The sequence below is a fragment of the Ciconia boyciana genome, chromosome 12, assembly GCF_034638445.1.
Source record: "Ciconia boyciana chromosome 12, ASM3463844v1, whole genome shotgun sequence".
Lineage (NCBI taxonomy): Eukaryota > Metazoa > Chordata > Aves > Ciconiiformes > Ciconiidae > Ciconia > Ciconia boyciana.
The window spans coordinates 484,327-508,460 of NC_132945.1; the positions used below are offsets into that span (position 1 = coordinate 484,327).

At 52.2% G+C, this 24,134-nt stretch overlaps 1 protein-coding gene across 2 annotated transcripts; it reads left to right on the forward strand.

The window, feature by feature from the left end:
• Positions 1–2,449: 2,449 nt before the first annotated feature.
• Positions 2,450–15,859, forward strand: LOC140658438 (G-protein coupled receptor 83-like). 2 transcript variants are annotated; one of them, XM_072876873.1, is made up of 6 exons: positions 2,450–2,723; positions 5,786–5,868; positions 5,973–6,646; positions 7,447–7,572; positions 8,917–9,050; positions 13,877–15,859. In XM_072876873.1, the coding sequence occupies exons 3-6, from the start codon at positions 6,263–6,265 to the stop codon at positions 14,469–14,471; spliced, it is 1,239 nt and encodes a 412-aa protein (XP_072732974.1). In that variant the 5' UTR covers positions 2,450–2,723; positions 5,786–5,868; positions 5,973–6,262; the 3' UTR covers positions 14,472–15,859. The 2 variants fall into 2 exon arrangements, with proteins under 2 accessions (XP_072732974.1, XP_072732975.1); XM_072876874.1 differs by having other exon boundaries at positions 6,158–6,646.
• Positions 15,860–24,134: the final 8,275 nt, after the last annotated feature.

The following is a 24,134-nucleotide window of genomic DNA, read 5'->3' on the forward strand; positions in this document are numbered from 1 at the left end:
GAGACCCTGGGAAGCAATAAATACAAAACTCTGAGCAAAGAACTGGTTCCCTGGAAACACGCACATCAAATGCACATAGCTTTCTCCCGCAGAATGAATTCCTATCTCTGTCTAGGCTCTCTTTTTCTCCTATTTACTAGGAAGATCTTCACTGGTTTCTCAAAAAGCCTCTGGCTGATGCGGTGCAAGCTGGGATGCTGTCTGCTTGAAGGCAAACAGATACCCGAACTGGAGAAAAAAATCATCTTTAAGTTATCATCACTGTTTACTTGCCATGACAGAGGTTACAAAGGTGGCTGGAGACCAGGGTGTGCATAGAGCCAGGAGAAGTGATCCCGGCGAGGCTCCGGGAGCACAAGGACCGATTGATCCAGCCCCGCTCGTGGCTCCACGGCTGCCAGCAGCTCTGGCTTTGGGCAGCGTAGCAGAGGGCACACGCTGAGTTACCTCTTCCCAGCACCACCTCAGCTTCCCAGGATCGGGAAACGGAGCTTGAGGATGCTTCTGGATTATTGTTTTTCAGTTCTTGGTAGTAACAGCTACTGGAGACTCGTCCATCTTCCCAGAGAAGAACTGGGGACACCAACTGCTCGCTCTAGCAGCGGGCAGAAAAGGTGAACTTAATGCCAGAGAACAGGACAGATGCTAGGAAGCTTGTGTATAACAATTTCAAATGCATTGTTAATTGGAATTACCAATAATTAGATCATTTGGAAAATAAAAGTGTTATTATCATTGTAACAAACAGGACTGCCAACAGCTGCTCGTTGAATCGGACTGGACTGTTAAAACCTTAGACTCACAATAATTTGAATTATTGGCTCCACACATCAGTGTGTCACCTTTTTACCCGTAAACAAAATTCTGAATCTAGCAGGAGGCATGTTCTGTGTGTCCCATGTCCCTCCCGTGCGTTCCCCGTCCTGTAGCTGCTCCCCTGCTGATGCCACGTGGCCCGGGAGCCAGCCGTCAGCTTGGCGTGACGTGGCCGTAGCGGTGCCAGGCAAGAAACAGACAGTGGGAAAGGAGCCACGGGCAGGATCAGGAGGTGTCAGAGGCGACTGGAAGCAGGCAGAAAAGAAAACCCTCCTTCTTTTTGTTAAATAAGGTGTGAGTGACACACACAGCGTGCAAAATGAGAAAGATGACAATATCTAGTTTACAAACATGTCATCTAAAATCTTTGTCTGAAACCTAAACTGTCTTTTTTTTTTTCCACATTTCTGTGTCAGCATCTGTCAAGAGGAATCCAGACATGGGAAAAACACTTATCTGAGAACAACCCGTCAGTGCTGAAAATCCACTAAGAGCCTCCTTTCAGAAATTTGGGCGTGGAGAGTTTTGTGAGGGTTTTTAAAAATTTTTCTGTTGATTACATTGCCAGCATCTCTGCATGCACAGGTGCTCCATACTAGAAAAGGCGGCAAAGGCCCACCTTCCCGGCCCACCAGCCTGGTTTCTCGCCCGCAGCACGGCGGCTGTGGCAGACCCTGCTCTTCGGCAGTTGCCACATCCCTGCCGGGCGGCTGCATGCACCGCGGCTCGGCCCGTCCCTGCCCCGGGACTTGATCCGGCGCCCAGAGAAGTCAGCACAAAGATCTCCATTGAGCTCGCTGGGCTCCGAATCAGGCTTTTCAACAATCCCCTTTCAGAAAGGTGGCACAGGCACTAACTTTCCATACCAGCTGGTCTGGGAATTAATGCGGGGCGGAGATCAGACTTTCATCCTCAGCATCAGCGTGTATGTGTTCTGGCAACCCACACGGAAGAAAAAAGTGATATGTTATTCTAGCTCCTGTTAATGACTTTTGAGAACAGCCAAATCCCTTAGAAGAAGAAAAGAATCTTGTTCCTTTTACACAAGAACTTCGGAACAGCTCGTCCTCAAAAGGAACAGCGACAATTTTCACTACGAGTATCGAGCATCCTACCTGCTGTTTCTTATACTTTTACAATGAAAGAATAACATGAAACTTGTAAGCAGCTCTTTGCTCTGCTAGAAGGCCACGGAGGGACGCGGGCGTTACGATGCCTACAGAGTTCTCTGCGCTGCAAACTTCTGTCTTTCCCTGGGCCTCTCTCCTGCCGCCTGCAAAGCCTGGGCAAACCCGCGGACGGAGAGACACCCGGACGGGATCGCTAAGCCGTGCCGCTGCCCCCCGTCCGCCGTGCGCGGGCCCGGGGACGAACCGCCTTCCCGGGGCCCTGCTCCCCCGGCGGAGCCTCGGCCAGGGCCGAGGGGCCCAGCTCCAACGGGGGCGGCTGGCGCCGGCCTGGAGCCAGCTCTGCCGGGAGAACACCGGCGGCCGCCGCCTCTCCCCGCGCTGCGCCGGGCCGCGAGCGGGAGCCTCTCCCCGCGTGTTCCGCAGGGCGGGGCCCAGGGCGGGGCCCAGGGCGGGGCCCCGGCCCGGGCGCCCGGCAGCCGCCCCCCTCCCGCCCCGTCCCCAAGGAAGCCGCCGCCGGCGGCGGGGGGAGCGGCGGGGGCAGCGGCGCCGCGCCCGGGGCTTTTTATGAATGGAGTAGTGACCCCCCCGAGCCCCGCCCCGCCCCCGGATTGGCGGCTCCGCACCCGCCCGGCTGCACGTGCGGCGCGGGGCGGGGCGGCTGCGGGCGGGGGGCGGCTGGGAGGGGCCGGGTACCGGGACCCGGCACCGGGACCCGGCGGAGCCGCTGCTGCCCGCGGGAGCGGGGAGAGGGGGATGCAAACGGCGGATGGCGGGGGGGTAAGTGACGGGGGTTCTTTCTCCTCGGGCTTTGTGGGGAACCGGGGGGTAACGTGCGCTGGCGACGGCCGTACTCTTGTGCACGGGTTTCTCTGGCTCAGTGAGCGAAACGCGGGTTTCTGCTCGGGAGTAAGATCGCTCGGCAGGCTGCTGGTGGAAAGACGTCTTCAAATGCGTTAGCGCGGAGGTTAACGTTTCTGCGTCAGGAAGAAATTGTCGCTGGAGCAGGTGGGAGTTTTCGGCCGCCTGTTTGAACCAGCTACTGGAAGAGCTGGGAAGAGTTGTGCTGCGGTAGGCTCTTCCTCTCTGGCTTTCAGATTGTGTCGAGTTATAAAAACTGAAAGCCGAACTCTCTTATTGCATGAAACCGTAGCATTTCAACTCATAGGAAAGCTGCATTTAAACACACCCTTTCTCAGGAGAACAGGAGAGTCCTCGCTGCTGCACCTCTGGTCTTGTCCAAGGCAGCCGCCAATGCCGAGAGCTTCAGCACTTGCTGAAAGTAATGTTTTACTGGGTACAGAAAGATCCGAGGAGAAATTCCGGGTTAGAAAATCAGGTTACAGCTGCATCACCTTAAGCTCTTCCGTTCTCCTTGGGCTCCCCAGGGAGGTGGTCAGGGCACCAAGCTTGACAAGCCTTGACAGAGTTCTGACAGAGTTCGGGGACCGTCTGGATGATGCTCTTGCTCACGCCGTTTGGTGTTAGGTAGTCCTGCGAGGAGCAGGGGCTTGGGCTCGATGATTCTTATGGGCCCCTTCCAACCCGAGATATTCTGTGATTCCATGATTTGTTCCTAGAGCCTTCCCTGGAAAGAACAAGGTTCAGCCATGCTGTGGGTCAGGTCAGGAAACCGATCCATCTGAAAACACTATTTAATTTTCAGATGGATCAGCTTTTTGATTTGGTTGTACAGGGACCTGGACGTAGGCATAAGAGAAATGGCTATAGGAAGTAAGAAGAGGTGTCCCCAGTCATCATCCAAGTTTAAGCCATGGTTCCCCGATCACCCTGAGCTACTCAAGAGTGCAGGTCCTGCAGGTAGTCCTTGAGAAATGGGCTTCTCAAACACATGGGCACTTCAGAAACCTGTTTGGTTTTTCTAAATTGAATAATCTGTACAAGGATTCTTCTTGCTATCCACCAGTCTGAAGCATACGGACTGCAAATCTGATTTGAGCCATGCATTATAGCAGTTTCTTGAAACTCAGCCTCATCTCATGGCAGCAAAGACAAGTTGCCACATGAGACCTAAAGTAAATTGATGCAGGGAAGGCAATGGGTGGCTTCATCTGTCACACCACAGCATCCGCTCTCAAGCGCAGTGATGGCATTTCAGCGTAGCATGAACATCCCAGCCGTGCTTATTCAAAGATCAAAGTGGTTCAGCTGGAGCTGACTAAAATCATGTTTCGTTGTTACACACACGCGGCATTACCCTTACAGCTCCGCGCAGCTCCCTCCCGCTGCCCGCCGAGAGCTGCCTGCCCCGTGAGGAAGGACAGCCTCAGTACATACCACAGCGGGCAGCAGAGGCGTGCAGTCCTGCGCGCCTTACCCAGGCGTGGGATAAACCTCGCAGGTCTCTTAAGGCCCTCGGCGCCCGCCTGCTCTCCCGCCCCAGAAGCCCAGAGGGATGTAGTTCTGGATTCTCTCATTACCTGTGTAAGCATTAAGTCCTTTCTGGCTCGTGCCAAGCTCCCAGTCTCAGAGACGTTTCGCTGTAATGAGTCCCTGTGCCCACCGCCTTTTTCAAAGAGGGCGAATGATCCCTTTCCCTGGTTTCAGCTCTGCTCCCTGTTTCAGGGCAGCTCCCAAGGCTCATGTCTTGTGAGGGGGTCAGATTGGGACCTGGTCTAGGGCTGGTCCTGATGCTCCCAATACCATCAGCATTGGGAGAACAACAAGGAGCTGAATTGCCTGCTGCATTACAGCTGCTTTGCTCTAGCAGAATCCACGGGCGTTTGCTATGCTCTCTGTCCTACCCAGGCTTCTTGCACTCATAAATTTGCCCAGGAAACAGCCATAGGCTCTTTTCAAGATTTGTTCTTCTCTCCATCTCCTGGATGATTCCTCCCTCCTTCCGCCCCACCAAGTTGCTTTAACATCACTTGCTCTTGAGAGGCATCCTCTCGTAGGTCCTCCGGTATTCCCGATGCTCCCCAGAGTAAGCAGACAAGCCGAAGCAGATTGTATTATGGGAAAGCATGGCTACCGACACACACGCACGCACGCACTCCCCTGCGCCTTATTTCCGACAGAAAACAGTTGATCTCCGACTCCTGCTGGGTGGTGGTTGCAGCCGCGGCCACCCCCGTGACTGGGCCGGGTGTGGGTTTGGGGTCTGCTGGAGGTCTGCTCCAGGCCACCGCCTGCCGCGCAGCGAGCCGGCTGCCCCGGGCGGCCTGCCCATCTGCTGCGTGGGAAGGTACCAGGGAGCCTTTTAGCACTCTGGAAGCTCTGCTTATTAATCCCTCGCACCGTGTGAGGGCCATTGATTTGTGCGCACAGCCACGGGGCTTGATGGGAATGGCATGTACCAAACAAACCAGCCACCCTCTCGGAGAACCCGACAGAGCTTCTAAATGACTTTCTCCTCCTGTCTGTAGCGTATCTGTAAATACCGGAGTGCACAGTTAATAGGTTCCACCTAAGATCAATAGCTCAGTGCAATCTGAAATCACCAGAAATATCTAAAAATGGGTGTCAGTAAAGGTGAGGAAGCAGAGATTTTTGTCTCTAGGGAATTGTTCTTGTGTGCCTAGCGCTGGGTGTCGGTTTGTTTGTATGCGGTGTAAGTGGCTCCTCTGTGAGTTGCATGCCTCTACTGCTAAGTCTCGCCTTTTGCTGAAAAGACCGTTTTCTCGCTGAAACTGAAACACTGGAAGCAGAATTCAGTTGTTGTTTGGAGGAGAAAATATGATATAGAATAAAGTCATCTTCTGATGTGATTTCCAGGTTCTGAATCGCTTTAGGATAATTGCTGGGGTTAGGTGCAGACAAAAGCTACCTCTGCTCTTAAAAATGATCCCTCAAATGGCTCTGCCTTTACATTTCCACAGAAAAGAACCGGGGGTTTTGAAGTAGAGGATGAAAGCACCAACAGCGCAGCCTTCTGTGGAACTTGGAGGAAAAATGGACTCAGGTGAGAACAAAGAAGAAAAAGCTGATGTGGGATTAAAACAACTTCAAACCCCACCTGAGGTTTTCCTACATTTGCTACATGTAATAACTAGTTCTTCTTTCCAGCCCGCCTGTGGAGCTATTGCTCTTATTGATAAATGAAGGGGTTGAGAGCGTGCGGTCCCAAACCAGCCCCTTTCCAACTGCTCCCCGGTGCCGCCTCTGCCCCGGGGGAACCCATCGCACCTTCGAGGCCCCCTCCAGCGTTCCGGTTTAAGGTGGTGTTGTAACAGCAGCTGCATCTTCACCAGCTTCCCAGGGAGCCAGGCGGTTGAAGGTGATGGATCACTTGCTGTGTCAGCTGGAGCTGTCATCCCCACGGCCTCGAGCGGAGTGAAGACTCAGGTTAACCCACCATGCCTCGCTTGCTGCTTCAGTCAGACAGGTCACAGATGGTGGGGTTTCTTGAGGAGTTTGACCATTACTCTTCCTTGGCCAACCTCATGTCAATCTACCAAGCAACCAACAGGACCACCTTCAACTGGACAGACAGCCGCATTGTTGAGTGGGAGAAATTTGCCGAGCTGGCTAAATACGAGCCGGAATCCCAGAAACCAACAGTGAAAGCTCTTCTAATCGTGGCGTACTCGGTCATTATCATCATGTCTCTCTTTGGGAACATGCTGGTGTGTCACGTGGTGCTGAAGAACAAGAGGATGCACTCGGCCACCAGCCTTTTCATCGTCAACCTGGCGGTGTCTGACATTATGATCACGCTGCTCAACACGCCTTTTACCCTGGTAAGTGGCCCGCTGTGCTATCCCTTCAGCCAGGAGGGGAGTCTCTCTCAAGAACGCTCTGCCTGGTGGTCACGCCCTCTCTGCGCATGCTCTTCTAGGGCTGAGGCGTGAACCCAGCACAATCAAGTCTCATAGACAACTCTGCCGGGCAAGTAAAACGCTGTTCAGCAGCCTGTGGGCTCCCTTTGCTCCGTTAGACTCTGTGTCTCCTAAAAGACTCTAAAGTCTCTCCAAGTATGCCACCAAACCACAGCAGGAGCTCCTTGGGGTATGCAGGATAAGTGCCTGGATGAACACGTACTTTTAATGTACATGCAGGAGAGCACTAGAGAGTCACACTTAAAACGTAGTGGGTCAAAACAACTTGAATGCCAGTCATACTCGAGTGACTGGAAGAAAGTAGTCAAGCTTTTCAGAGCTGGCAGTTGGGTAAAGTCTTCAGTGAAAGCTCTCCAGACCTGAAGGGGGGTTTGTGTGACCAAAACTTGGTCCACTTTTTACAAATATAGTTGTTAGCATAAGCAAAAAGTTATTACCGCTGTTCACAAAAGGTGTTTGTACGAGTAGACCAGGAGGGCTGTGACAGCACCACTCGTTTAATCTGTGGGTTTTGGCCTTGTAAACTCTTATGTAAAGGTGTTTCAAAATCCAACGTAGCTACTCTTGCTTTGGGTTTCAGGTGGAGCTGCTCAGCCAGCCAGCCAAAACCCCTGCGCCAGCTCAGGTGCAATCCAAAGGGTTTCCTCGTGGATTTGTTTTCAGCACATTTGCTGGCTGATCGCCCGTTGTCTTCCCCTCAGGTTCGGTTTGTGAACAGCACGTGGATCTTTGGAAAGGCCATGTGCCACATCAGCCGCTTCGTGCAGTACTGCTCCCTCCACGTCTCCACGCTGACCCTGACAGCCATCGCCCTGGACAGGCACCAGGTAAAATGCTGCCCGTCCGCCGCTCCCTTGCAAGGCTCTTCCCAAGCCCCTGTCAGTCTCGGTCGAGCCGTGGGTTCAAGGTGGCTGAATCTTGGGGATTAAACCCATATCCAGTGAGGAGGGTCTAGAGCTAAATTCAAAGACGCCCCTTGTGCGTCAGGGGCAGGAAGGCTTGATGGACTTCTGTAGGGTCCCAGGTACGGGGCAGGAGGGAAAAACCAAAACGCGGCATCACGGGTTTCAGGGGCCACTCCCAGACTTTCAGTGGAAAAGGCTGAGGACACCTTTTTCAAGAAGTTTGGAAAGAGCCAGGTCCAACCTAGCCCCCAAGTGTGGCAGGGCAAGTTGGTTCAAGAAGCTTCATTTTACATGGGGGGGCCTTGAAAGACAGCAGAGCCAACGCTGAGTGCAAAGCGTTACTTCAGCTGCGTAGGGAACTTTTCCAAGCTTTTTAGTTTACCACCCAAAACCCACAGAACACCAGTCTGTAGCATCCTGAGCTTAAATTCTGATTTAGTTGCCTGTTTGTTCTTTTGCTCCTCTTTTCCTGTTGGGCATTTGCTGCTTCATCAAATTGCAGGACAGTGGGAGCAAAAAGAAATTCTGAGACTAAAGTCCCGTGGTATAACTACGGGACTAATGCTGCACCAGACAAAAGGGGAGCAGCAGAGCGGGAAACCTCTGTTGGAAATACTGGGAGGACACGTCAGAGCTGGGAGAGGCTGTACCCCCGTCTGCTGCAGCCAGCCGTGGGGTGAGCGCTGATAACGCTGGCTGCGTTACCGGTACGGGAAAGGGAGGGCAGCCCAGGCCACGCGCTTACCTCTAGCAATCACTCTCCTTTCCTCTACTACCAGTCAAATAGTATCTTCCAGACTCTCAGATTGTATAAGCTCTTTGCCTTTTTATCTAACGAAGAAAATGTCATAAAGGGTGAGTTAATGCCTCAAAAGAGGGGAGGAGGGCTCAGCTTCACAGATTCAGCTAGAACAGGAGACATTGCTTTACGTAATCCATATAGAATAAACAAACATACTCACAAGTGAAGAGACTGGTGTAGGTATCTTCTTTCTTCCCTACCTAAAATAACCCACAATTTAAGGAAAATGGTCCTCACAGAACAAAGTAGAGGAAAAAATTGATCTGAAAGCACTTCTGAGCAGATTGAAAAGTTCAAGGTTTCCCATTTTCCAGGTCACTCTAATAAGCAGGACATTTTCCTAATAATGGCTGTCATTTTGTTAACAGCATTAGATCATGTCAAAAAATGCCTCTGCTGTGTGCATTGGGGAAGGGACTTTGCTTTCCCCTGCGATAAGAGTCACGGTGAAGTCTCTGTTGCAGGTCATCCTGAACCCGCTGAAGCAGAGGATGTCACTAACGAAGGGAGCGCTGAGCATCTCTGTTATCTGGCTGATGGCAAGCTGTTTCTCCCTACCCCATGCCATCTATCAAAAGCTCTTCCAGTATAACTACAGGTGAGCTATTTCCCCTTCCAAGCGAGCGTGAAGAGGTCCGGTAGCCCTCTGCGGCAGCGGCTCTCAGCGGTGGGAGCTGCTGGAGGGGCTCCCAGGCATGGGGAAGGACATAGTGGAATCGGTGGGAGTTTGTGTGTGGATGAAATCTCACTTCCCGCAGCAGAGGCTTGGCCCGCTGGAAGAGCTGCCTGGCTCACTGTGGGGAACACATGTCCTGGGGACCCGGGTTTGCTTTCACCATCTCCCAAACGCCCGGGCTCGGGGGTGAGTCTCACCTCCAGCCTCACGCTGGTGGCAAGCTCCAGGCGCAGCCGGGTAGCCAGCGCAGCCTGGCCGGGGCACGGCAGGTCGGCGAGACAAACCTTCTCCAGTGTCATGATACCGTCAGGAGGGGCTTTGTCCCGAGAAGGCCATTTTCTCCCGAGGGCCTTTCCTCTTCCCTCCTCACGCTCGCTCAGCTCCTCAGACCTAAGAAGACCATGTCTAGCCAACTTGCTCAGGCAAGGAGGAAAGAGAGAGCTGAAGCTGCAGGTGGAGAAAGAAAGAAAATAAAACTCATGGTGTAAACATCTGGTACTGAGATTAGCAAGACTATACAGAAAGGACAGGGAGGAGAGGACCACCTTTGTGAGTCAGCAGGGCCATGAACCCCAGGTCTCCAAGAACTCCAGGAACTCCAAGAACTGATTCACACGTTTTAGCTTCCTTGCATTTCATCCATCTGGATTTATGGAACAGGACCAGCCTTCCTTAAAGCTTGAGGCTCCTCTGCCCAACATTACATAAACGAGAAAAGCAAAAGAGAAACCTCCACCTCTTCCTCTGCAGTGACGGGCTGGTGAGAGGAACAGTGCTTCGGCAGGGAAGCGAGGTCGTCTCGGTGTGCTGCTTTGCCTTGCCCAGCAGGGAAGGGAGCTCCTTGCTTGGCTCAACACAGCTACACAAGCTATTAAAAGGAGATGGAGAGGAATTTCACATCCACGTGAGGACTTCTGAAGTATCAGAAGGAAATGAAGGTTCTGATCTAGAGGGGAAACAAAGAAAAGAAAGAAGAAAGGAAGGAAGGAAGGAAAGAAGGAAGGAAGGAAGGAAAGAAGGAAAGAAAGAAGGAAGGAAGGAAAGAAGGAAGGAAGGAAAGAAGGAAGGAAGGAAGGAAAGAAGGAAGGAAGGAAGGAAAGAAGGAAAGAAAGAAGGAAGGAAGGAAGGAAAGAAGGAAGGAAAGAAGGAAGGAAGGAAAGAAGGAAGGAAGGAAAGAAGGAAAGAAAGAAGGAAGGAAGGAAGGAAAGAAGGAAGGAAAGAAGGAAGGAAGGAAGGAAGGAAAAAAAAGCTTATCTTCCCCCCCTTCCAGCTGGTCTAGTGTTGGCATTCATTGCTGGGAAGTCACCCTCTCCTCTCTACCAGGCAGAAATAAAGAACCAGAAGTGTTGGGTTGGTTTGCCCTTGCAATCTTTTGTTCCTCCGTGGTACCCAACCTGTTCTGGTCCTCTTGTCCCCACCAGCCTGTGGCATTGCTATGACTCCTCCTGGCTAGAAACCAGCCCATAATGCTACACAAACCGGTGGTTTTCGTGGTGGTGTCACACTGCTCGTGCCTGCATTTCGCGGGAATGCCAGGCTCGAGGCCAAGGGGATAATCTTACAGCGAGCAGTATTTTCAACCTGAGGGCAGCGTCCCAGGGAGCAGGGCCAGGAGGCAGCAACAGGCAGCAGGAGAAAGATTTCTCTTGTAGATATTGAGCTTCTCTATAAAGGACAGGCACCTTTCTTCCTACAGCACAGCACTTCCCTCCCATCAGCATGGCAGGGAGAGCGTTCGACTGCCCGCACAGGCTTTTTATCGCTGCTTGTGTACGAGAGGTTGCACAAAATGGGAGTGTAAGGTGGGGCTTCACAGCTCTTCTTACTTGTGCTTGTGGCTGATTTCACGGAGCGATGCCTCCGTGGGGGATAGAATATCTTCAACTGCTTGGACGCTGTAAACAAAGTGCTGGGTTACTCCTGCGCGGGCATGGCTTGGCAGCTGCGCGCAGGGCATTACTGAGCAAATTGCTTGTGAATGAACGAACGCCGCTATCTGTTTCCCAGCACCTGTCTCTGTTCATGCTTTAGCACGGCCAGAGGAAACCTAGCCTCACATCGGCATGAGGCAGCGCAGCAATATAAGGACTTCCAGGACGTGCTATTCTCATCCCTGCTTTCCATTGAATAAAAGTCGCAGTTGTAATACTGCTCGTAATAGCTCCTGCAGGGCCAGGAGCTCCTGAGAAGTCCCACCAGGGAGCTGTTGGGGTTCTGGGGACAGGAGAACGTGGGCTCCACCAGCATCAAACCTCTCTGGCTGCAGTGCACAGCCGTGGGGCCAAGTCCACGGTCACACCAGAATTTACCGCAGTACAGCGTCCCGTCTGGTTTTGCTCTCAACCAGCCTCTTCCCTGAAATAATCGTGAGCCCCTTCTACAGCTCCGTGCCCCTCCTTTTGGTGGTGAGAGGGAAGGGGGCAGCGAGGGCAGCGCTGCTGTTTTGATCACCTGCGGGCTCGCTCTGCTGCCCGCTCCGTTCAAATGCGTTTTTAGGCTCCACAAGCACTGAAGCGTCTCCCTCGCCAGCCTTCGGCTGCGCTCCAGCGCCGGCGCTGCCGCCCCGACACCATCCCGAGCTCAAGGCGTTTGCCAAACGGCCAGTTCCCGGGGGCGTGAGGGATGGGCTCGTCCCCTGTCGGTTCTGCTCTTTCCCTGCGGCTTTGCTCTTCAGCCGCGGCCAGGGAGGGTTTGACCCCACGCTGCCGTGTCACCTTGGGTGCTGCGCTTGCTTCCCCTGCCAGATCTCCGGTTCCTTTGGCAGGTCCCCTGCAGCCGGCCAGCAGGCAGGCAGGCAGGCAGAGCTGCCTGCAGGCAGGGGCTGGCCTCGCCCGTACGGGTGGTGAGCCGGATCCTGGGGAGGAAAACGTTGGGAACGCGGTTCACAAAGGATGATTTTCCCTTCTGCGTCAGTTCCCCTCTTGACAAACATCTTCAGGGTCCTCCACGGCCGCGCTCGGCGGAGCTCTGCCCCCCCTTGTCATCCCCCGACAGCCGCGCGCAGGCCCTGCTCGCAGCCGTCCGTTTTCAAGCAATCTTCTATTTGTGGCACAAAAGCCGGCTCCAGAGGTTGAAAACAGGATATTAAAGATATTAATCAATACTGCAACAAATAATGCAGCTTGATGGGGACTAAAGTCTGTGCTGAATACAAGTGAGCAGAGGACAAAGGCTGAAGAGAGAAGGGCAAAATGGAATAAGAGGAAGAAAAAGAGGGGCAAAAAAGGAAAGAAAAGCAGAAAACATCCACCAGAAATAAATGTGTGAGTGCTCCTTTCTCCTAATGTTTCGTCATCTCCAGTCGCTGCGGGACGCGGAGGGTGCTGGGGTGTGTCAGCTGAGAGCCGCTGCCAGGCAGAAAATGTGAACAGAGCCTGGATCTGTCGGCTTTAACGGGACAGATTGCTGAAGTGCTGTTAAAATAAGCTATGGCCTATATGCAACAGCATTGAGTTAAACAGCATGCAACAGCATGTTGCATGTTAAACAGTTATATTAAACAGCATGTTATTAAACAGCATGCGTTAAACAGTTATGCAACAGCAACTGAGTTAAGCTCAGTTCTTTTGTTAGCTAACCATCAGAAGTTAAACTGTCAGGCTTAAGTTAAACTTGAGTTAAGCGGCCAGGTTTTCTAATCGTCATGCCTGTTTTACGATGCAGCAATAAGGTTTTAACAGCCGGTCTCCTGAAAAGCTGGTGGGAAGGGGATGGTTGGTTCAGGAAGGAAGGAGAGCTGCCCGCGCAGGTGGGGTCGTGCCTGCGAGGCTTTCGCATGGCCCCAGCCCCCAGCAGCCCCTTCCCCTTCCATCCGTGTCGGCTTTGACTTCCCAGCGGGTGCAGCGGTTTTCTGCTCTGGCCGAGGGGGTCCCGTACCTGCTGGGGGCACAGGGAGGCGGGTGTGCCCGTGCGGGGCAGGGACTGCAGATCCAACACTGCAAAGACGAGGCAGAGCTATTGCGAGTGTGCTGCAGTGGTGATCCAAGCACGTGCTGCGACTCTGCCGTGTCCCGGGAAGATCAGGTCAGTCGTGCTTGGCCTGGCAACAGTTCGCGCAACCCACGCGCGAGGGGCGTAACACATCCCGGGCTGGATTTCTGGGTGGGCGCGTTCAGGGAAACCGGGGCATAATGTGTCCGTTTTCCAGGTGCGTAGGAATTGCCTATGGGACTGGAGAAAAGCAGGAGTTAGGTGGGTGTCACCCAGTGCCCTCGTTCCTCCTGCGCTGGGTTTTTGGGGTCGGGGAGCCCGGCACTGCCGTGTCTCTGTGCCCATGCACACGGGAAAGGGGCAGATGCAGCCAGGTCAGTGCTGCTTTCACAGTAGCCCCTTTTGCAAGACTGGGCCATCAGGGACGCCTTTTGCCATGCTAAGGGGACATGAGGGACTCATTCGATTAAAATCAGCCGCAGCTTCTAAGAGGAAACTCCAGTTTGTCTTTCTAAGAATTTCTTTCATTGGACAACACAACGATTTCAGGGGAAAGGAGATAACGATACATGGCAGCCAGGCTTATCCTTGGTGAGACAGACACAGAGAACATCATGAGAAGACTTTCTGGGAAACAGAGATTTGACTGAGCTTTGTTTTGTGGCGATGAGCAATATCTGGCCCTCCTCTGTCCGTACTACAAATCTGAGGAGGTGGTTGTTGGTGGTGTGGAAGCCCCACTGTGGTTTGCCAAATTAGCAGCACCCATTTGCACAGCAATGGCCACATGCTATATATGTATTTCTTTGTTTTTCAAGGGAAGCCACTGTCCGGAGTTTGTGCCTCCCCGATTTTCCTGAGCCCGCAGAGCTGGTTTGGAAGTATCTGGACCTGTCTACCTTTCTCCTTCTTTACCTCCTGCCTCTGCTGATCATCACTGTCACCTACACGCGCCTGGCCAAGAAGCTGTGGCTCCGCAACGCCATTGGAGACGTCACCACGCAGCAGTATATCACCCACCACAAGAACAAGAAGAAGAGCATCAAGATGCTGATGCTGGTGGTGGTGGTCTTTGCTGTCTGCTGGTTCCCTCTCAACTGCTACGTGGTGCTCATCTCCAGTCTAGGCATCAAGACGAAGAACTCCCTCTATTTCGCCCTGCACTGGTTCGCCATGAGCAGCACCTGCTACAACCCTTTCATCTACTGTTGGCTGAACGAGAGCTTCCGCTCAGAGCTCAAGTCCCTGCTCTGCATGTGCCAGAAGGTGCCTCAGCCTCAGGACAACGTGCTGCCGCCCGTGGTCACGTCCTGCCGCGAGGCGTGGATGGAGCAGGCCAGGTACAGGAAGGGACCTGCCTCGCAGACCATTTGCTCCACCGTAAACATCCAGACGGCCAACACAGACCTGTGAGCCGAAGGGCTGAGGTGAGTTGGCTGGATTCGGTGGACATCAAAGGGCATCTCCCCGTTTCTCCTCAGGAATCAGCGTCGCTGCTCTGCTGTTTTACCACTGACTTTTGACTGTATCACAGCAGCACCCCCTTTACGGCGGGGTGCAGCGGGCGCACAGCCTCTCGAGCACCCTCGCTGTGAGCCCACAGCCGCAGCTGGCCCAAGGAGCAGGTTGCGTGCAGGGGACACGGAGGTCCACAGTCAGGGTGATGTGCTTTCAGAGTTTCCCATCTTATTACTAGCAGAGGGAGTGGGTCCCGGGTTTCCATCATTGCTCGTGCTGTCCCAAGTCGCTGGCCCGTCTCAGCGCTCCTAACACGTGCCACGACACCAACGGGGCTTTGCAGAGCAACAGGAAGGGACCCATTCTGACACGTGTTTGAAGGAAGGACTTGGACGTCCAGGTTGACTCCGTCCATATGGAGTTTCACCAGATAATTTATGCCAAAGCCTCCCAGCAGAGGCAAGGGTCGTCAACAGCAGTTCCCCCTTCAGACGGCGCTGCTCCTCCCGCCCTCGCTCCTTCTCCCCGGCTCTGTCCCACCCCTCCCTCTGCCGCTTCTGGAGCTGCAGAGCCAGCAGCTGAAACCAGCCCGGCCCAGAGGGGAGCGGGAATGCACGCCGGGCATCGGCGGCAGCAGCCTCAGACGGCACTCAGCCGGGCAAATTTAGTCCATTGAGAATTTCTTCTTGTTTTTATTATAAATGCATTAATTCAGGAAATAAACCTACGCTGGCACTAAACAAAAGGCCACAAAATATTTCATCAGGGCTGTGGCATTCATGAACTGAAGAATGAAATCATTCTGCATAATTACTAATTGCTGTAAAAGAGTTTCATTTAAACAATGGAATTGACTCTGACTAAGAGGGAGGGTTTTGTTTACAGTCCTGGGAAAAATACAGTTTAATTCAGCTACGCTTGGGAGGCAGGTGAAAAAAAGGATCCAGAACAAAGGAAAGATTTAGTACACGAGGGGGAGAGAAAAAAGAAAAAGACAGGGAAAAGAGACATTAAAGGCAGAAAGAAACCAGAATTGCTACGCGATTTCACCAGCAGCGTGGAGCAGTGGCTGGCACTGGGGAGCAGGAACTGGAAGGACCTCCTGGCCTGGCCAGCGATGGCCTTTCTCCATCATAGCATCCCTCTTCAAAATTGCACCCAGACCAGAGGGCCAGGCTTCTCCTCTCGGCTTCCCTGGTTGAGCTTGAGCAAGGGACTTCTCTGACTTGGAGAAGACAGACAAAAGACGGGAAAATATTTATTACTTACTTATCCATCCAGGCTTCCGTTGAGCAGTCACAAGTCTTTTGCAGGAATAAAGCTGTGTGTGTTTTGAGCCCCAACAGTTCCTGGGTGATCCTTCAAAACTCGGTGCTGGCGACCGGTACCTGCTGCAATGGTGGCGGAGGGGCTCTGGTACGGACCAGCTGGGGTGGTTACTCTCTGGTCCTCAGACCTGAAATTCGTAGGGAAACACTGTACTCATAGCAAAAAACCCCCAAACAAACTGCTTTGGATAAAAAGCATTCAGCGCTGGTGCGGCTTCACCTTGAGTACTGCGTGCAGTGCTGGGGCCCACCGTCTGAGCAGGATGTGAAGGTCCTTGAACGCGTCCAGAGGAGGGCAACAAAGCTGGTGAAGGGCTGGAAGGAATGTCCTGTGAGGAGCAGCTGAGGACTTTGGGTTTGTCTAGTTGGTGAAAACCAGGGGATGGTTTTCAGTAGCTTAAAGGCAGTCGTGGCTGCTCGGGGTCAGGGATGCTCCTGGTCTACCCTGGCCATAGCCTGGACTGAGCTTCTGCCTGGGGAGGAGGCAGGGGGGACCCGGGTCGCTGACGAGGATGAGGACGTGCTCCCACCACTTTCCTGGGGGAGGATAAGACAGACCAAAGGAGGGGAACTACGGACTGATTTTTTCCCCCGTTTGTGCAGTGAGAAGGAACAGGAGAGAAAGGAGGGGAGGTACTCGCTTCCAGGCCACTTGACCCCACTCGGACACGTCTCTGCACCTCAGGTGTACATTGCAACATCTGCACGAGGAGAAGAGAGCAGAGCGTCAGGAGCGGCAGCAGAAGTGGATGAATACACGGTCCCTGAGGCACTTCACTTGGAAACTAGCAATTATTTGAATATGGGAATTTAAGGAGCCTGCTGCTGGGTGCAGGCACTGCCCTCTCTCTGTGTAAAGCAGGGTCCGTTTTCAGTTGAAAGACATAGTTGTGAGTTTTTCAAAATGTTAAAAGCATCTCTAATTAATGAGCATCACCTCATTTAATTATTAAGAGAAGCTGCCATTTGCCTTTATACCGTTCCTCACTCCTCATCAACTTTTAGTGAACGGCCCTCAAACTACCATGTATTCCACTTTATTAAAATATTATTTCTTCCCTGTGGAAAGGTGGATGTCAGTATGGAGTTTTCGGTTTCCACTACGGAAATGTAGCAGCCCGTTTCCACTGAAATATCTTCAGAAGTTTAAGAGACTTTTCCCCAAAGATTGCAAAAACCAGCATCCTTCATCCTTTGGTTGCTGTAGCACACGTTTTTAGCACGAGCTGAGGATGTAAATGAGACGCAGTTATAAGGTACAGTGGACGGGCTTCTCCCAGGAACTGGAAAGTTTCCTTTGAGAGTGGAAATGTGAGCAATGGCAGCCTTGGGGCAAACCGGGAGATGGCCACAAAAAGGCTGGGAGGTGCCGTGTCGTATGGGCACAGGAAGGAGAAAAGTCCTGGGAGGTTCTTCTTTAAAAGGACTAACTGGAAAAAGCCTCCCCCCCTCCTCAGAGTCCAGAACAGGGATGAAAATCAGCAGAAAAGAGTTCAGCAATGGTTGGGTAAAGTGTGGAGTGGACCTGGCCTGGAGGCAGGAGGGGACAGCCCCGTGGCACCGAGACCCCCGCTTGGCGCTTGCCCTGGATCCGGAGGACTTGCTCTGGGCTGTTGAACTTCCCCGAAGTGCTCTTGCAGGGCCCCTTCGGAAAACAAGGTTTAAACTCACTATTTGCCTGTAGGTAACAGGATTCATGCCAAGCACTAAGTAAGACCCATCTCTCTAGTGGTGTAGAGTAGTGCTACGAGAACTGTGATAGCGGCAGCCCTCAGTTAATGAGGCAGAGCTTGGTTAGCTGTGATTCATGGGCTTATTCGCTGTTCACAGTTATTCAACTGATTCAGACAGATACTCATGAAAAACACCACTGGTGTCACTCAAAAACCACGCAGAGTTTAACAAAAACACTCACCGAGAATTTAATTCTGGATGAGCATATTCTTTATTTGCTATGTTGTATTGCCCCAGACAAAACTTTCCAGGGCTCTTTGAATAACACCCGCAAAGCAAACATTTCACAAAGAAACAACAGAAGATGGAAAATCGCATCCTGCTCCCCCAAAGCTCTCGGTAACAGCTCGGGGAGCTGTGCGTGACCCAACACCCGAGTGGCAGCGCTGGCATGGACTTCCAGCCCCGTGCCCAGCCCCGTGCCCAGCCCCGTGCTCAGCATGTTGTTCTCAGTGTGCCTTTCCATAGGCTGCTGTATGATGCACTGTGCACACAAAACTCACACCATTTCTAAAGAGATATTTCTATGTTTTTCTTTCAATGTACATATTATAACTTGGGCTTCTATGAAATAACCATAGCAACAACACTAACACGGGTATCTTCCATGAGAAATATTAAGCTATGGCTCTTGCTGTGATTCTGAAATGAAATGTACCTCGCTGTTGGCAAATTCTGGGGTACAGGCCAAGCCGGGAATTAAATCCCATCCCCAGGGCTGTTTTACAGTGCACGATGGATAGATAGAAATTTTCAGTGGTTTCTTGAGGTGTTTGTCCAAGAATGCTGGTACGGACTGGCTGCTGGTTTCCTCAGAAGCAGCTAGATTTCTGGGAAGCGGCAAGCAAACCTTGGAGTCGTACCTGCCCATCATGGCTTTAACGAGAGTGCTGTTCTGGGAGCCCCTGTCACGTCCAGCGGCTATGGGTGAGGCAGAAATCTCTTTGAAGGCTCTTTACCTTCTGTTGAGTCCATCTTTAATATTTTTTAGGTTGGTGGGGTTTTTTCCTTCCTTTCTTTCTTAAAATGGCTTCATAATCTTTTTCTGGAGGAATCAAAGACCTCATTCGAAAGAAGTGGGTCTCTCCTCATACTCCCTTGGTCTTCTGCTAATCCATGTAGTCAGCTATCTCTTGCTGTGAAAAATAACCTAGCTGGTTTTCCTTGGATCTGTCAATCGTAGCATCTCTTCATTGCTGAATTTTTCTCCCCTAAATGGGCATGATGTAAGAGCTGACTGTATTGCATCTTCGTAATGGCTTAGCTATCTAGATTGGTAATTATCAATGCCTGAATGAGATTCAAAGCCTCGCACGCTTTGCCCATTGCCTCGAGGCTCTTGTATCTCTTGAGGATGCCCTGACTAACACAGCAGCGCCCTCTCAGCAGCATTCAGGCAAACGATAGGATGCACAACATTAAAAACAAGATAAACTGAGCTATGTGGCTTGACGTGGGCAAGGCACAGTGGCTGAGGGGCAAGAGATTGCATCTCTGCTGAACTGCAGGCGCAAGGCTTGCTGCAGCAATCAGAGGGCTTACCTAGCCAAGGTCTGGAAAAGGGAATCTAAGAAATTCTGCTTTTGCTGAAACAGGTCAAGGCCTGAGCCAACTCAGCAGGTAAAGAGATGCTTAAACGTTCATTAGTTTATCTTCAGACATGCCGCTCGCCTGTGGGAATGGCTTCCTGAGTGGCGTTGGAGGCAGCCCGGTGTCCAAGATCAATAGGACCAAGGGAGAGCTTCCAAAAACGGGACCACCGCTTCCCGCTGGGTGTTTTCCTCCCCGTGCCCAGCAGGACTGTGCTAGCGGGCTGCTGCAGGCTTTGCTCGCAGAGACCTGCCCTGGCCCGGCAGCCCGCGGTGACGTGCGGGCAGCAGACGCGGCACGGTTTGCTCCCGGCAGCCCGACGGCGTGACAGCCCCGAGGCCGGAGGGCTGGACGGGAGCGTGGGGTGGGAGAAGAGTCCCCCGGGACGCCCGTGCCCTCTGGAGAGCCCTCGTCCTGCTCACGCGCTGCCGACCGAGCCGTCACCCTGCGCCTTCGGTGGCTGCGGCGCTGCCGTCCTCGGCAGGCAGGTGACTTGAATCTGTCCCTGGCAGGCAAAGCCCCAGGTGGCAAGACCCCGAGGGTGAATTTGGAGGGCGGAGTATTAAAACACTGAGTTACCAGAAGTCTACTCCAGAGAAACTATTTGAGCACACACAAATCAGTATGCAAGATTCAAGAGAGACATGTCTGAGTGATTAACAACCCAGATTTATTAACATTAGCTCATGCCAAATGCATCTAACTGCCTTCAGCATAGCTGCTGATGAAGGCGATAAGAGAGAACCCAGTGCAGGGGATACCTGAATTCCAGAGACAAATCCCCTTATATAGCCCCATCACATAATGAACAAAGAAACCACAAAATGCCAACTAGATTAACAAAAAGCAAGCAGAAAAAAACCCACAATGAGTCAGAAAATTAGCTCAGGAAGGAGAAACAGCATAAAATTATCATCAGTTAGCTCTTCAAGTGGAAAACAGTACTGAGGGGCTGTCCAAAGCACGCTGAAGGGATAAATGGAAATGTCCTCAGTTAAATCCAGAGCAAGGCCTGGGAAGTGGGGATATGGCTGGGTCGGTGTCAGAGACCGTCCTCGTGCACTGCGATGGGGTCACTCCCAGACCGGGGAAGAAGAGGGAGGGAAAAGCCCCAGCCTCGCCCGGGAGGCTCGGATGCGAAGGGCGCACCCAGAATTAACGCTGGGAAGATAACGAGCAGACACCCGCTGCCACGGCGGCACAGGCGAGTCTCTCCCTCAAGTCAGGGCAGATGGCTCTGCCCTCTCACCGACTGAGGCGCGAACACGCCTGCTTCCCTCCAGCCATCGCCGCCTGCGCTGCGGTAGGGAGAAAAATGCCTCTGATCTCCCCAGACTCTGGATGAAGCCCAAGCAGAATTCTGACAGGGCAAGGGCAGGTTTATCACGCCAAGCACAATGCTGCAGTCAGCTCTCAGCCTGAAGATTCAAGGCTGTTCACAAAGCTGCCCTGTCCCGCCAGCGCTCAGCAGTAATCCCTGCCCAAATTCCAGCGTATTCCTAAGCTGCTCCCCCGAGCTTGCTGTCCAAGCACTCCCAGTGCACGCACCTTTCCAACGATGACCGCAGCGCTCGCTTCATCCCGAGGAGCTTTCTGTGCCGCGCAGGTATGCCAGGGGCAATCTCATCGCCAAGATGTGTTGGCAACGCTGCGTTTCGGGCGTCTACGTTGGAACGGGACTAAAGTCCTTTGGGGTCACAGGCTGATGGAACGAGGCAGGCGTGCAGGAGCAGATGACCAAACACTGCTGCAGCTCAGGCGAGTGCCTGAGCGATGCTCCGAATCCTGCCGGAGAGGGCAGGTAGCAGCGGTCAGGAGGGAAGCGCGCTGACACGGCCGGAGCAGGCAGGGCTGCAAGCGGCTGCGCCGGTGCGCTGCGCTGAAGCAAACCCTTCCTTAGGAGGTTACTGGAAATCTCCCCAGCCGGCAAAGCAAAAGCACTTCTGGCCCTGTCCCCCCAGCATTTCTTCCGTTGCCCCAGTAATAAGGGCTGAATTAATGCATTTGGCCCCTGTAATGAAGTTTTATTCTCCCATGAGCCAATGCTGGCTTATAATGCCTTGTTCAGCAACACTGAATCGCGTGAGGACGCTGCCCTCTGCAATGAGCTGTCAAGGAAGAGCAGCCGTCACTTATCAGAGGTGAGAGGAAAAAAAATAGTAATAAAAAACCCAAAGAAACCAACAGGCTGAGTCCTGCAGAAACCCTGTGTCTGATTTTACAACACAATAGTCTGTCACTTGAAGAGACTTTTCCATGACAGGCCTCATAAAAATCTCCTTGGCAGATAAGAACAGACAAATTGCTTTATAAAGTCAGATTGATGGACCATCTAATTTGTCTGCTGGAGACAAAAACAATTGCTTTATGGGACACTGTAAGGGACAATTACAGGGAGTGTCCCCATTAATGGAATTTCTGCTTATTGCCTTGCAATTAATGCTGCTTCGCAGCATAAAGGTTTATATCCTCCCCACGCGTCCTCTCTACCTCACACACCCATATGCTTTCATTGCATACCTGAGTCCCTAATCCATACCGTGTCCTGGCAGGTTGTCGAACCTCGGTGGGCTCTTGCCCCAGTTGGCGTTTGTAGCTGAAAGCAGCGACAGTGATTTTTCAAAACATCATTTTTGGCAGTTTCCTGCCATTCTACCAGACCTGCAGCAGACTCCCCCACCAGCCCTGCAGAAGCCCTTGCTGGTTCAAATCCACGCTTGTGGGCAACTTGAGTACTGCAATCGGTGTGATGCCAAGGCGGCCAGACTTCGGGTGTTGTTAGGAGATAGTTTATGATCCACAATCAAAATGATGGCAGGCAAGTTTTAGAGCAACAGATTTTGTTCCTTTTTTGAGACGGAGATGATATTTGCTTGCTGCCACATCTTGTCTCGGGCAATTTCAGAGGGGAATTAAGTGATCAATTAATCAATGCCCTAACCTTTTGCAGCTTCTTTCTCCTTCCACTGCTCGTTTTGATCTTTTGCTGGTGACACGTCAAGCAAGGCAGAATTCAGAGTTATAAGGAGTTCCTGGATCACCCAACATTTCCATGATGGATTTACCACAAAGTTCAGTTAATTAGGAGTTGCAATAGACTGGAGGACCCTGGGCTATCTGGGCAGGTTTTGTTTCCTTCTGAACTGTGATACGTTGCTCGGACCTTTCACATTAAGGTTAACAAACCAAGTCCCTCCTAAAGACTGGAAAGAAGTCAAGTTTTAGTTTTTACCATTAGGGTAAAACCCTAGGTTTTACCATCTAGGATTCCTTTCATAGTACAGTGTCTTTCCTGACTCTGTCTTTACAGGTCAGTTATTTAACAGACTATCTTCATTTTCTACCCTGTTCTTGAATTAAATGCACCAGTGGCTCTTGCTTACGAACGGTGAATAATGCCGACAGTTCCCTGCATGGAGATGGCAATAGCTACAGCTCCAAATCAATACCTTTCCGCAGTATCCCCTCTTTATGTTCCCATTTCTATTGCAGGCTATAGATTTGTTTTCCCTTTATTAAATTTGAAGGTTAATTTTAAGAAAACTAAAGCTAAAGCTGATGTGAACATAAGGTTACCCTGCGTACGATTTAAAAGAATTGTATTGAATTGCGTTACCTTGCCTTCTCTTTAGTGGGATAGAGGTATTCTGTTGTCCTTCACAGATTGCAGGGCATAACGTAGAAATATATTCATCCTCTGGGTGAACTGTAATGATTAACACAGCTAGTAAAGACCGTGAATATTTAGCAATATATTCAGACACCTCAGCTATAAATGGGAGCAGGTTGAAAATGAACCTTCAGCTTGTTTGATCCCCAGCATTCAAGTGCTGCAGGCACCGTCCTGTTCCTCCTTCCAGCAGTCGCCAGGATGAGCGACTTCCAGTGACTCGCTGGTGCCCTTGTGAAATACTTCTGGTGAGAAGCTGGAGGATGTGTCTTTAAACTGTACGTTGCAAATACACAGTTTAGTGCCCTACATTTCTGGTTAGCTCTAAGGGCGTCGATTCTAATTTAAGGGCAGATTTTTATTTCATTTATGATGTGATTCACGGTGCGGATGGAGAAATGGAGGGACAGGAGAAAAAGAGCACTCTGAGGGTTAGTGACAAACCCACCTTGGGTGTGCAGGACCTTCCAGCGGCAATTCCTACGCTCGTGCCCGCAGCTCCGTCCACGCACCCCGGCCGAGCATCCCTCTGGCCCCTCTGGGTGCTGATGGGCCGGTCGGAGCCCTGCGCCCAGCCTGAGCCCCCCAGGTCCCAGCAGTCGCCTGCTGTTAACTCGATTTCACGGGGAGCAGGCAGAAGCAGCGGGCTCCTGGGGTTTTGGCCAGGCCGGGGAATTAGCAGCTAAGACATTTGTTTTAGTCCTCGGTGCAACCCTGCCCAGGGATCCTTGCATTTCAAAGCAGCGGGGTTGCTAAAGCGTGCAAGTGCCATAAAGGGAGGCTGGTGGCCTCAGGAAGAAGGACTGGCTATGTTTTGTGCTCTTCTTTTCCTCTGAGCTCAAACGTTATAAAATCCAGATGGCTCACACGTTCTTGCCACATGAAAGGCTATCACTGCGTCCTCTAGGTCTTGTCTGAGAATGACAGAAGAGCTTGCTCAAAAAGAGGACAGACACTTCAGCCCTAGAACAGGCTTTAAAGGAAGATTCTCTCCCTTTCCCTGGGGATGATTTTGCTCTCAGCGCTACCGCCCCGCTCCCGGTGCCCACACGCCGGCCCAGCCAGCTGTGGCACAGCTGCGTGTCCGCACGGGAGCCCCGCGCCCAGGGCAAGCCTTCGGGAGAGGCGCCGGGTCGCAGGTGAGCCCAGGACGAGGGCGGCCTGCCACACAGCTGGCCACCGGCAGACTCGTATAAAAAGGGACAATAAGAAAAAGAAACGGGAGGCCACTGGCAACATCAGCTTGGCTGATACCTCTTGTTATAGAAGCTTAAAAGAGCACAGAAAGCCCAAATG

Coding starts and splice junctions, on each gene's coding strand:
- LOC140658438 (XM_072876873.1), top strand. CDS start 6,263: ATGCCTCGCTTGCTGCTTCAGTCAGACAGGTCACAGATGGTGGGGTTT. Junction 6,647..7,446: donor TCAACACGCCTTTTACCCTG/GTAAGTGGCCCG, acceptor TCTTCCCCTCAG/GTTCGGTTTGTGAACAGCAC. Junction 9,051..13,876: donor CTCTTCCAGTATAACTACAG/GTGAGCTATTTC, acceptor TTGTTTTTCAAG/GGAAGCCACTGTCCGGAGTT.